The sequence below is a fragment of the Panicum virgatum genome, chromosome 1N (genome assembly GCF_016808335.1).
Source record: "Panicum virgatum strain AP13 chromosome 1N, P.virgatum_v5, whole genome shotgun sequence".
Taxonomy (NCBI): Eukaryota; Viridiplantae; Streptophyta; class Magnoliopsida; order Poales; family Poaceae; genus Panicum; species Panicum virgatum.
Genome location: NC_053145.1, coordinates 26,034,166 through 26,047,768, shown reverse-complemented (window position 1 = coordinate 26,047,768; position 13,603 = coordinate 26,034,166). Strand labels below are relative to the sequence as shown.

At 45.0% G+C, this 13,603-nt stretch overlaps 1 protein-coding gene and 1 long non-coding RNA gene across 2 annotated transcripts; one reads left to right on the top strand and one right to left on the bottom strand.

Moving 5' to 3' along the window:
- Positions 1-6,427: 6,427 nt before the first annotated feature.
- Positions 6,428-9,537, bottom strand: LOC120655541 (putative SNAP25 homologous protein SNAP30). The gene is made up of 6 exons (XM_039933403.1): positions 9,157-9,537; positions 8,523-9,017; positions 7,734-7,827; positions 7,495-7,619; positions 7,294-7,391; positions 6,428-6,735 (listed from the first exon to the last, which is right to left on the bottom strand). The coding sequence occupies exons 1-6, from the start codon at positions 9,397-9,399 to the stop codon at positions 6,636-6,638; spliced, it is 1,155 nt and encodes a 384-aa protein (XP_039789337.1). The 5' UTR covers positions 9,400-9,537; the 3' UTR covers positions 6,428-6,635.
- A 95-nt stretch (positions 9,538-9,632) lies between these two features.
- Positions 9,633-11,284, top strand: LOC120655542. The gene is made up of 2 exons (XR_005667572.1): positions 9,633-10,171; positions 10,293-11,284. It is a non-coding gene; the product is annotated as an uncharacterized LOC120655542 (long non-coding RNA).
- The last annotated feature ends 2,319 nt before the right edge of the window (positions 11,285-13,603 follow it).

The window sequence follows — 13,603 nt, the reverse complement described above, 5'->3', positions numbered from 1 at the left end:
TTAGACAGGTTCGGGCTGCAAATTGTGTAATGCCCTACGTTCTGTTGGGTGGTTTGTATTGCCTTAGATGGTTGTGGTATTAGTAGGTGTGTTGGTGGGGTCCCTGCCCGCCCTTATATAGGCCGAGGGAGCAAGGTTACATGAAAACCCTAGGTCCATGTGGTGACGAGAGTCCCTCCCGAGTTCTACTCGTGTGGTTATACTCGATCCAACTAGTACAAGATATGATACGAATAGTTACATAGCGTATCTATACATGACATATCCTACCCTATACCTCGTTGGACTTAGTTATCCTGTGGCCCCGGGTCTGACACCCAGGGAAGGCCGTGGTGGTAGGGTAGCAGTCGGGCAGCTACTAAGCTTAGAGCAAGATTGAGTCCTCGACTCCGCAAGCTCAGGCGTCGGCCGCCGCTGCCTAGCACCTTTGGAGTGCCCCGAAGTGCTCAGAAGAGCTACAGTACTGCAACAATGTCCAATGGCATGACATCAGGCACGGGAACCAGGTGTTGGACCACCACCAAGGGGGTTTATCGCCCTCCTTCTCATCCTCCAGCCACTCATGATCGATCCTCTAACAGCAGTCAGCAAGGGATCGGCAAATGGTCCGGGCTGAGCAAACTCAAGCTCTTAGAGGTTGAAGTGATCGAGCGCCATGGCTAAGAGGAAACTGGGTGACTTGGCGCGAAACCAAGGAGCCCATAGCCTCTATTTATAGCCATGCGAGCGGCCTGCATGGTCAAGTCAAAATGGTCCACTGCAATGCCCAGGCGACAAATGCGCACACTTACCCCAACTACTGCACCCCCGAGATAGTATAGCGCGGGGCAGGTGTGACACGATGCCATGAACGAGCAGTAGGCGGGTCAGGACCACATCGTGCACAACGTACTATCATGGAGATGGACGCGATGACTGCCGATCAAGAATCCACGGCACGGTTGCTTCCGTCAGCAGAATCCTACTCGAGTGCCCTGGCATCGACAGAACAGAATGGGGAGATGGAGAGCTTGACAGAGGCACTAGCACAGAACATGCTTGCGAGAGCACACTCTTGACTGGCTTAGCGATGTCCCATCCACGCGGCGGACATGATAAATAAGTGTTTGACTGGACGGGACATCCGAATTCAAAGCATCGAGCTTTGCAATGATAAACTCCTGAAGGAATTGGACGCCCGGGTTCAAAGAATCAAGCTTTGTGACTCCCTTGGGACTCCACCCTCTGCACGAATCTCTGACTCGCCCAGAGGCTCGGGGGATACACCCAGTGAGTGCGCTCGCGCGCACCCACCGGAGTTTGAGAGGGACCCGGCTACTCTCCGACCTTTCCCGATCAACGGTTAGGAATCAAGCCATAACGAGATAACCCTCTGCATGATTCCATGATCCATTCAGAAGGCTCGGGGGCTAGACCCATTGGGTGCCCTCATGCGCACCCAACGTGAACTGTAGCACCGGCTAAGAACGTTTCTACTTAGCAATGAGACCCCATGCGAGATCTAGCAAAAAGATCCCAACAAGGGCTCAGGGGCTAATGTCGAGTTTAAATATCCTGGATACTTGAAGATGGGGGATTAAAAGGTTAAGCCATTCCATCAGGCGAACTGATGGGGACAGTGGCATGAACCGGCCTGACCTACGTGGGAGGGTTCCGCTTCGCCCGACTGGAGAGGGGGGTTTCCTCCCGCCCGACCTTGGGGAGGAATCCCCACCTCGCCCGACCTACTAGATGGGACCCACCTCGTGAAACAACCTAGCGGATGAGGGAACCGCGCTCGACCTATAGCAAGGGCCCGCCACGACCCGCGCCATGCGGGTTTGACAATGGTGTGAGTCGACAGGCGACCAGGCGTGCTCTGCTACGGCCTGCACTGACACAGCGCATAGTGGAGCGCCCCTCCGTCACGTCCTATGGTGGGGTAGGATGTAGGGTAGGGGTCGGGCGTGCTGTACCACGACCAAGACGCCACCACTTATCCTACTCCGAAGACCACGATATCAGATGGACCCGACCGCAGAGGCAAAGGGTAGCAACGGCAGGGTGAAGAGGACCCATGACAACTAGCGCAACAGGAGAGGCACCATGGATGCATAAAGGAAAGATGACAGAGAGGAAAGGGGGGGGGAGAGAGCTCTGGATGATCAAACACACGACTGATCACACCACCAGAGCACACGAGCACGTTCTCGCTGCTAGGAAAGAGGCTGGAGGAACTCCGGGCAGTTCTTGCCGGCAACTTTCCTAATGAGACGAGAGCCACAAATGCGCTTTCTTCCCACAGATTCTAGAGACTTGGGGCGCTCACCCCTCTCTCGACTGTTTGTACCCCCCTACTACAAACCAGTGCAAGATACACAAGCAGCAGGAACTGGATGTAGGTTATTACACTTTCGAGCAGCCTGAACCAGTATAAATATTTGTGTCTTCCTGCATTACCATCTGCCACTAAACGCGCATCAACAAGAATCACTAGCCGGTGCTAAAAAAAAGCCGATAGGTTGGTTTGGAATGAAAAGATTTGTAAGAGATAATCCAAGATCTGTCTTCCTTCCGTTGGAGTAGTGTGTACAAATGAAACCCTGACGGTGATGTCGAGGTCTAGAGAAGACATCATGTCTAAACCCGAGCAAAAGATGTCCAATAATATTTCATCGTGTATAAATAGGTCTAGGCTGGATGCCAAAAGGCATAAGAATCTAGCTCATGCTGCTCCCAAAGACTCGTCTATTTGCTTGAAGTTGTGGATGTCTTTCAGTAGGGAGTCTACGCGTTCTGAAAGGGAGAGCGAGTAGCAAAAGCCAGCTCAAAGTTCTTCCTAATCATAGCTCATACTTCCTATCGCGTTGGTGTACCATTGTTCCACCCTCTCTATGAGAGAAAGGAAATAATTTCCACAGCAAGGCTTCCTATGTCGTGCTCCAACACAGTTCCTCGAACACTTCCAAGTGATTGGAGGGATCTTCATTGAATGCTCCAGAGAAAGGTCGATTTCGATCCATGGCTTTGAAGGTAGAGCGGGGTTCACCGCTTGCCGAAAGGAATGGATTCGATGAGGATAGTAGCTTCCAGAACTCAATTGTAGGGGTAGAGAGCCATGAGAAGGATGGGTGCTGCATGGGTAGCAGGGGTAGAGGTAGAATCAAGGAAAAAGAAAAAGATACGAGGACGAACTAGGTTCTTAGATAATATAGCTGATGTTCCCCCGGCAACAGTGCCATAAAGTTAGCTCACATTTTAGAGTGTCACGAATATAATCTACAAGCGCACGGATATCGTCGTAGCTTTCACCCAGGTGTACTCTAGGGTATCATATCCATTGAGAAACATTAGTATATTATCTAAGGCTTTGATTCGTCCAAGGACACAACACTACCGAAGAGGTATGGGGCAGAGAGGATTTCTATGGCTAAGAATCGAAGGTAAGGTAGAGCTAACTAGTTGTTTACTTCGGGCTATCAGCTTTGCCTAGATAAACTAGAAGTTTTGATAAAAAGGCTACTAACGTACACGAGAACATGAAAGATTACGATGGCACAAAATAGGCCTACCACCACCTACAAGCTACCTCTATGAACTGTGGGATGTCACAATAATCAATAGCTAGAGTCTAGTCTAGACACCACGTCTACACTGTCTTCTACTAACTCTAATGTCGTACGTAATTATCCATCTTTATCAGGAGTCCTACTCTACAGGCATCCACTAATCTAGTGAACTATTGATCTTGTAAACAACTAGGGAACTAGCACTCCTTAACTAAGAAGTTAAAGCAGAAAGAAGATCACAAACACTTACTATGATTGATAAGCATTCATCGAGGTACAAGCTGGTGACACTACATGAAAAAGCCTAACTGATAACAGGCATAGATTGCTATTAGTAATGGGCATAGCGCTCGTTGCCCTGTTTGGGTTACTAATGACCCATCATCGGTAACGGGCATTTTCCTGTTACCAATAACAGAATATTGATAATGGGCATCAATTACGCTCGTTACTGATAACAGAAGTAACGAGCATCAATACGCCCATTACCAACAACAGTTATATGTAACGGGCATTATGGTAATGCCTGTTACCTATGTGGAATTCAAAAAAAGAAATTAAAATTTCTTCTATTCCTTTATTACATCCATACACATTTTTAGAGTCCTACAGAAAACATGAATTGTATCCAACAAAACAAGTAGATGAGCAATGCCATCCCTCATGCCCTCTAGCTCTATACTAGAAACTGATCTGCCCACAAATATAGAGGCCTAAATCATATCAAAATTGAAATCATTAAACACAAATAATGAAAGAAAAATGATTATGCATCACATCACATACAAGTTAGTTTGACATCTAAGTTGCTTCAACTAAAAGAAAGCTCGACTTCTAGAAAAACACATTTACTGCAGTAAATTGCTTCAACTTCTAGGAAAAACACAGTAGAAACAAATTACTTGTGTAGCAGGGATACATAATGGCAAACTAGTCTAATATCTTATTTCCTACATGCTTGTTCTGAAACATTGGGACATGTGAGCTTCTCATGTATTCTTGCCTAGAATGAACATCTTAACAGTTGTCATGCTGGATGCTTAGGTCTATTACTCTTATAAGTGCTTTTCTATGCAGCTATTATAATCTTCAAATAACTTGATGGCACAAAATATGTGGATATCACGGAACATATCCAAAATATGTAGAATTAAGCTTATTGCACATGTAAAATGTTAGTGCAAACATGAAAATATGCAAAAGTTTGCAGATAGATATATGCAATATAAATTTACAAAATGTGCTCTCAGTCCAGATTTATAATGCAATTATTCCAACAGAGCTAAGCCAGCAAGCAACCCAAGTTACAGATATACCCAAGTTACAGATATTGCATTGATTGTACTTTCATCAAACCTCAAGCTAATCTGTAGAATATCTGTTTAATGAAACAGTGCAGGGCCTTTCTTTCTTTGGGGCCTGCAACGAGACACGCGAGCAGATTAGACACCCGAGCAAATTCCATGGACAATATCTTAATTCACAGTAATCAGATTAGACACCCGAGCAGATTCAAGATACACAGTAACTTCTCATAAACAACTATGGAACTAGCACTACTTAACTAAGAAACTAAAGCACAAAGAAGATCACGAACACTTACTATGATTGATAAGCACCCATTGAAGTACAAGCTGGAGAAGAGTGCCGGGGCCAATTGGCACCTCCCCGACTCACCCTTACCCTCTCCCTATTTTCCTAGCACTAGCAAGCCAGCACTAAGCCTCTAAAACAAGCCCCTAACTCCAAAAGTGAGAGAGGAGTAAATGTGAGATGTCTCAGTTTCCCCCAACCCTCATATTTACAGGGGGGAACTAGGGGTGTCTCGGCCCAGAGGAAGCTTGGCACGCCCGGAACCGCCTTTAGGGAAGCACCAGAGACCGCCATGTGGAAGCTGGAGACGAGAGGGGCCACTGTTAGGTCATGGTCGGCCGACCATTGGCCACCATATTTCGTCCCCATCTTTGTCTAGGAGGCTGACACGTGGGTCCATAAGTTGTTCTTGATGATTGGGCAGAAGATATGTCGATTTGCCTTGGTTGTGGGCCCATAGATCCTCGTTCTCACGCCTGATTGGTCGAGAGAGTGTCACCTTGGATGGATGATGTGTTTCTCTTACACTCAAGGTGTGTTTCCTCCTCATTTCAAATGATAAATAACCTACACACAAATATTCACCAACGCCTTGTGGAATTTGTTACTAATAACTCCTACCACTAATGTTGACACTCGTCTTTTATGTGCTCATGTAGGAGCTGACGCTGTGCTCTGGTCCATGGAAGGCTAATTGGCATGCTCTGACTGGTCGGGTTTTGTAACTTGGAGCTTGGAGTATGATTTATCTGCATGTCAGTCCAAATTCCGATATAGCAATATTTCAAAGAGGAAACGTAGAGTTGGCCATTTTTGGGTAAAATGTGCTGGCATGAGATTTGAATTCTCATAATTTTTAGCTCAAAATAAGCGTCAACAATAGTTCGTTGTGGGATAAGTTTATTTCTATTAATCTCAACAACCATCATACCTTTCTTCTTTTGCACAACCTGAATGGGGCTTACCCACTTGCTGTATGGCACATGATACACTATAAGGTTTTTTGGGTAATGCCACGGTTTTCTTGGCAACAACTAATTTTTATTACCATATATAAGGGTTATTGCGACAACAGTTGATTTTGGTTGTGATAGGGTAACATATTGCCACCAGGCGACATATTGCCACCATTCATGTCCTGTTGCGATTAAAATTTTGTTGGTTGCAATAAGTAGAAGATGTCACAATGGATATTTTGTTGTTTGAATTACGGTGAAGTTATTGCCACGCTATTTTGTAATGGTTACAATAGTTGCCTATTTTGCATCGATTATAACAAGTTGCTATTAGTTCTATCTTGTGTCGCAATTGAATCTTAGATACAAAACATAAAGAATACAATACAAGCTGAAATGTCCACAGCCAACCATTCTGATCAAAATTCAATGCAAAAAAACGTCTTGATGCCCCATATAGTGCAAAAGAGGAGTCAAGAGCACCCTCAAGACTAGTCATCGACATATAGAACATCTAGAGACAAGAATTCATAGCTTTTTATCTGCCAAGTAGATGGCGAGCTCGAGTGTTTGCTCCCTTAACCCGGAAGTTCAGCTCGTCGTAATCCTTTTCTGCATCTCCCATTGCCTTTGTTTGCCTAAATCCAACAAATGTAAAAAAAAAAGAATACTCATGTCCGAGGTTAAGCAACAATACTCAAACATAATTACAGAAATACCATGCCAGAGTAACATCACATTGGAATCTGCAGATTACTTTATTCATAAACATTCCTTGTTATGGTATTAAGATAACCAAGATACAACTGAAAGAGTCGCAGATACAGTCAGATACTGGTTATGCATCTAACCCTGTAATTTACTACAGAGTGAGTATCTTTATCTATTTCTAAAGCATGTAACGTTTCCACCAAAAGTCTTGGTTTGGCCCAACAATATTACCGTCGGGTGGACCCGAAGCATATATAATAAGAATTGAACATCAACACTATATTAACCTAAATAGACTTGAATACAATGAGAACGTGAAAATACAACGAAATCAGTATCGAAGAAAGGAAAAATCAGCACAACACGTATATGGGACCTTCTCGATCGTAGCAATGCGCATGAATATTAGCTATTAAAACATAGTATAAGGATGAATTAACGTGACCACAAAATAATATGAAAACAATAGAGAAACGTGATGTTACCTCTCAATTTCAGAGCCCATGTCAACGGCCATCCCTTTCAGCTCGGTCAGTATGTCGCTTAGATCAGACAGAGCCTCATCCTGCTTTGCTTTCTCCATCTAAAAAGAAACAATCATATCATTATGCAACAGACATGTATCAGACACATTAAAATTTCATCACGAGCAGGAGCAGCATAAGATCCACACGTGACTACAATACCTCAACTTTCTCAAGTGCTGATGTTGGTTCAGAATGAAATTCACGCACATCCGATCGAGGCTGACCGACCAGCCCTAATTTCTGCCTTTGCTCCAAATGGCTGCCCCTTCTTATGAAGGAATCATCTGCATCCAAATCCATTCATCCTTTGTCACACAACAAGCACGATAGCCAATATTACGCAGTACAAGTTTCTCTTGTCATCTTGCAGTCTAGGTTAAGGTGGCAATGGAAATTACCTCTACTTAGCATAGGACCCTTGATTGTGCCATTTTTCTTTGGCTTCCACTTCTTGGAAAATAGGCCCCCAAGATCACCCAATAGCTTCTCACTCTAAAAAATGCGTGCAAAACAAAAAAGCATTTATTCAGCACCTGTCAGTGTCACTGGCATGCCAACAATGTGTAAAGGAGCACCACGATTTGCATGTTGCAGTTACAAACATACAACCCAAAGTAGATGCCATGTTACCATTACACTTTGACGTTTTAAACTCCCCTTCCCTATACGTAGAATAACATACAACCCAAAGTAGATGCCATGTTACCATTGCACTAGTGAAGTTATTAGCCAGAGGGGCTTCCCCCGCTGTACAGTTTTCAAAAAAAAAGTTATTAGCCAGAAACCCAAATTTCTGGAACTATTTATATTCTGGTTTGAAATTAGGAGTGTTGTAATAATCCCCTACATTAGCAGAATTAGGCTCTTAGTACAAGAATTTCTTCATCCTGGTCAGTATGTGTAAATGGAGCACCATAAACTTGTAAGAAATGAGCGTGCTTGCAGGTTCCGATTCCCCTCTGCAAATTAGTCAGTTACCACTGGTGACATGGAATTCCATACTTGGTGCTCAGAATTCTGAAACTGTCTGCAATTTCTTTTTTGATAACTTTTTTGGATAATTGTCTGCAATTGGGAGAACAGTCACAATCCCCTCTTCAGCGAATTGAACTATGCTAGTAGTAGAATCTCATTAACTAATGTCACGCGGCAAATCAATAGGAAGAAATTTCTGTAGTCGCAGTTACCCTGGAAAGGTCCTGGTCGATGTCGACGGCCATCATGTGCGTGCGGTGGATCTGCTGCCCCTGCTGGTGGACGGTGACGAGGGTCTTGGACGCGGTATCCCTCATCTCCTCGGCTATTGTGACGCATCCCTGAGCCCGGCGCGTGGTCTCCTCGGCCTTGTACGTCGCGTACCCCTCCAGCTCCTGAACTGACTGGCTCTCCAGGCCGCCAGCGTCGCGGAAGTCGTTTCGGTAGTGGCTGTTCCTCGGCGCCTCCAAGGAGGATAAGAGCCCGCCCCTTTCTTGGCCGCCGGCGCCGGCGCCGAAGAGGGAGACACGCTGTTCGGCCGGGGGCGGCACGGAGGAGGCCTGCGCCGGCCGCTGCTGCTTCTTATCGCCGTCGTCGGAGTCGGAATCGAAAGGATTGGTGGCCTTCTTCTTGGATGCGAAGAAGGATCGCTTCCCGCTCATGCTGACTGACGGGAAGGCAGTCAATTTTCGCGGAAACTGCCGTCCCTGCGGAGAATTTTGGGCACCGAATTTCATGGTCACACATAATTCAAGAACACCAACATCCAAGAACGAATCGACTAACAAGAAAACCCTCCAGAAATGAAACAACGGCGACAAAAGCAACAAGGTTGAAATCAAGCACCTGGACGAAGTCAGCAAGATCGCGGGATCCGCTGGTGGGGATCGGCCAAGAACTGGAGCGCACCAGGAAGAGGAAGGAGTTCGCGGTGCCGGAGGGGCGGAGGGCGGAGGCAATATAACAATGGGAGCACGCGAAGATAATATATCCACGTTGATGCAAGCGAGTAGAACGGGAGAGGGAATAAACGGAGCAAGGAAAGCGGTAAAACCAAGGACCCAGTCGCGGGATCGCGGACGCAGCCATACGGCTCGTGCACGTACACGCGGTTCTTGTTGGGAAAATTATTAATCCACGTGTTTATCGACGCGGTTATGGCTGGGTCAAGGATGTGGCCGGCAGAGGGGCGCGAGAGTGCTAGGAAAACTGATTGCTAGGCTCAGCGTGGATTGGTTGGCGTGTTTTGCTGCTGTTCTCTCTACTTTTGAGAGAAGGAAGAAGCCGGGATAGTGCCAAGCTTGGCTTTTTTTTTTGCCTATCGCAGAAAAAAAAAAGGACCTGAGTGCTATATGTATGCCCTCGCACTTTTTATCTCTACTCCTAAAAATCCCCTAAGCGGGACGCCGCTTTCCGTCGTACGTCCCCGACGTGCGATTTTCGTCCGCTCGCTTCGTTCAGCCGCGGACGAACGCCCACCATCCGATCTTCTAATCCCCGAGCATCTGACGTCGAGCTCCGTGCCCCCCGCCCGCACGCGACCACGCCTGCCCCTGCGCCGCCTCCCCCCACCGCCGTGCTACCCTCCTCCACCCCCGCGCCCCCACCGTCGCGCCACTCCTCCGCCCCCCGCGCCCTGCCTCGCGACGGTCTGCTGTCGAAGACTCCGCTGGTCCGCCTCCTCCATCCCTATCGGTGGAGAGGGCCATTCCGACTGAAACCCTACGCGAGGGACGGCGGGTCCAGCAGCGGCCTCCTCTCCGACTCCTCCGCCGGCGCTCCCCCTCCTCTCCGACTCCTCCTCCACCGTGATGCCCTCCTCGCGCAGCCCAGCCGCCTGCCACCGGCCGCCACCGTCGAGGTTAGTCTCCTACTCCCTCACTCGGCCTCCTCTCCTGGGGTTTGATTATTCGAGGGTGTGGAGGATTGGGCTCTCTGGGCTCCCATTTGGCGGAGAATGCAAGGCCGCTTGCTTGCTGCAGCTGATTCCGAGGGAAACGGGTCTTGGGTGGCGGTTCTGTGGGAGATCCGGTGAGCGGGGATGCAGCAAGAGCAGCGAAAGAAGGTGCGTGCAGGGTTCCTGCGATTCCTAACTCTTTGATGTTTGTTCATGAATTTCCAGGTTATCTTTTGCACCAGCGTTGATGCTTGATGTCAATTCCAGTTCTAGGCTGCTAATAAGCGTGAGTCATCGATTGCTAATGTTGGGAACAACTTTTTTTTTTTTGAATTTTCTGATTTGTTTTATAAGTTTTGACGGGACTTGTTCATGTTCATACCATTTGCGGAGTCTGAATTTGATCTGGGTATTGTTGTGATCTGAGTTCTTTCTCTATCAACTACTCTGGGCCCTCAAATACATTCATACTGATATGAAACCATTCCTTTTATATATTTGCTTGCCACAACGATTCCCTGAATGCCCCATCTGGGATTCCACATCATTTCCACTTATGTTTAGGATGATCGCATTCCCTTTCATCTCCTTTTAGATAGCAACTCACAGCGTACCAGAGTAACTCACAGCCCCATCTGAAAATCACTGGCTTGAGTACTTCAGATTCTTCCATGCAATATTATTCAACATGATATAAGGACAGGCGTGGAGCTCCAATGGGTTGATCAGATTGCGCCACCTGATCCCTGCAACTAACCAGAGGTGATAGGTTGATCCAATTTGCTGATGTTGTTTTGATATACACATGTTCCTTTTATCTATACATTACAACGATGAACTTGAGTATAAGCTATATCTTTTTATGGACAACTTTTTTCTTTCCTTTGTATGGAGATCTTTTTCCCTATTGAACATGATGCTGTGAAGGCCATGATTTATGCGGTATTACTCATTCATATTGATGTATAGCCTTTGTATGGTAACTTAACTTGCTCCCTTTAATTTAAACTGTATACTTGAATATATTTTTCTTGCACTCACTGAGTGTATTTGTATTCTGGATTGTTAGTATTCCAATTGTACCCATTGAGTGATACTTGTAAAGAACTATAATTTTCTTGCAGCCCGTAGCAATGCACGGGCACGACCCTAGTAAGGATTACTAACTCCATCCTGGAAAGTAAGATATTGGATTATTTAAAATTTGTATCCAAATGCATATAGTTTTTTGGACAAAAAGACATACTAATCTTCTTGATTTTGGTTCTAGTTTTGTTAAAAACTAGTGGAGATGCACGTGCCACGACCACGTGTTTAAAATCAAATTATTTAAAAAATGAATTGGATTACATCAAATAATTACTTAATGCTAAGAATCAGTTTGGATCAAACACCTAGAGGGAAATAGAAGCTCGGATCAAACATGGCACGGCCAAAAAGCTACCAGAGACCCTCCTCATGGCTGCGCCGCCGCCGGCCCTCATGCTAGCGCCATCGCTGGCTGGCCATCCAACTAGTGCCTTATCAACCAACCAGTGCCTTATCCATCACATAATTTTAATAGAGATTAAAATTAAACTTTCAAAAGACAACTTTATCTTCTAACCAATAGTAATATAGACTATCCAACCACATGATCCAAACAGAGATGTGTCGTTTGATATCCCTCCTAAGGCCAGTCTCAATGGGAGTGTCATCGACACAGTTACCAAAACTGGAAACTTGATAACTGTACCAGTGGAGTGTCATGGTGACACTCCTCTCTCCTCTCTCCTCATACTATTGGTACAAGTTAACAAATTTAATGTCTATGACACTCCTATAACACTCCCACTGAGATTGGCCTAAGATCTTTCGAAAAGTGTTTGAACCAAACTTTCTTCATCTACTCATCTGATCTCCAAACACCTATATCGTTCATAACGCCTCACTCTTTGTCCGATATCCGGTGGAAGTGATATCCGGTGGAAGTGAACGGTGGCGCATCTCTTCGAGACGTATAGAAATTGATTGCAGATAAGACCGAAAAAATATTTAATCAGTGTCAAGCTAAGAAAAAAGGCTGGAAAGCAGAATACATAAACTAAAAAATCACTCTACCTGCATGTTACCAATGAGAAGAGTGAAGAGGATTAGTCTGAGCACACATAAAAATAGAGAATAGCACTTCTCCAGGGTATATGTTTGTTGAAAGCCCTTGACAAAGGGTGCTGTTCAATGGAAATGGAAATTAAGATAGCGGGAAAAGATAGTCTGTAAAATAGAACAGCTCCTAATACCAGATCTAAAAGGAGTTTGTATTTCGAGAAAGCTGGGCTCATTTTCTGGGCATTGTTCAGCTTCAGAATTATCCAAACAAATCTAAATTCTGCATTGTGAGAAATCTCGTAAATAACAGCAATGAAGTGCCTTAGATTTTGCAATCCCTACCAGAAGCAATAACACAATTTTTGAGATGAAATTTCCTGGACCAATTATTCCAGAGACAAGTGCTTGCTGGTAATGCCAAAGTTGAAAGGATCAGGTTGGGTACCATTGCACAGGTTGAATACTTGGGTACTACTAAGCCATTTGTCGTAGTCATCATGCCGATTATTATTCCAATGCAAGTAGCTGCTATGGCATCCACCATCGGGATCACAATACTGATGCCAGCAGCTATCTTCACGTTGTATGGTTAAAAAGTACCACAAAGCACCTACATTCTGTAGCAAATAATACATATAAAAACTACAGTATAAGTCATGGGGAATATGTAATCAATTATCAGGAAAATATTATGGTCTGTAATCAATTTTTTTTCATATAGCTACACTAAGAAAAATGCATTCAAAAAATAAACCAAGTGGACCACCTTGCTTATAGCATTTCATTATCAGGAGGTCAAAGGCCAATCCTGGTACACAAAAGAACCCCCAAGTATTTCTGGTCGCAAGATAGATTTACCAAATATAATGGTGCTTCGCTATGTATAGATGTTTTGCGGTAGTTTTATGCAACTCATGTGTACTGTATTACCTTTGGCCTCTTTTTGTTTAAATTTTCTTTCTTCTTGCTCTATTGCTCTGTCATCTCCATGAGCCAGTTCCCGGACAATGGTAAAACAGAAATTTTACCCTTCCTTTGCACTCTTGATGCCTTGACCCAAACATTTTATTCCATTTCTCTGTAATCATTATTTTGGGTTCTTCCTCTGCACTGTACACATACCCATCCACCTCATATCGACTAGCCCTGGAATGTAAAGTATGTTAGCATATTGAGACAATCCCTTGGCAAAACAGAATTGAATGAACTGCCCCACACCCTCACAATCAACGATAAATGAAACGGGGTGTACTATAATACTAAAATTAAATAATTGGCAACATCAAGAGTCACTCAACTACAAATGAA

Bases quoted from the DNA above. Each gene is read 5' to 3' on its own strand.
- LOC120655541 (XM_039933403.1), bottom strand. From the start codon at position 9,399: ATGGCTGCGTCCGCGATCCCGCGACTGGGTCCTTGGTTTTACCGCTTT. The intron at 9,018-9,156 runs GTGCTTGATTTC...AATTCTCCGCAG, and splicing joins ATCTTGCTGACTTCGTCCAG to GGACGGCAGTTTCCGCGAAA. The intron at 6,736-7,293 runs GTAACATCACGT...TGTTGGATTTAG, and splicing joins ATGGGCTCTGAAATTGAGAG to GCAAACAAAGGCAATGGGAG.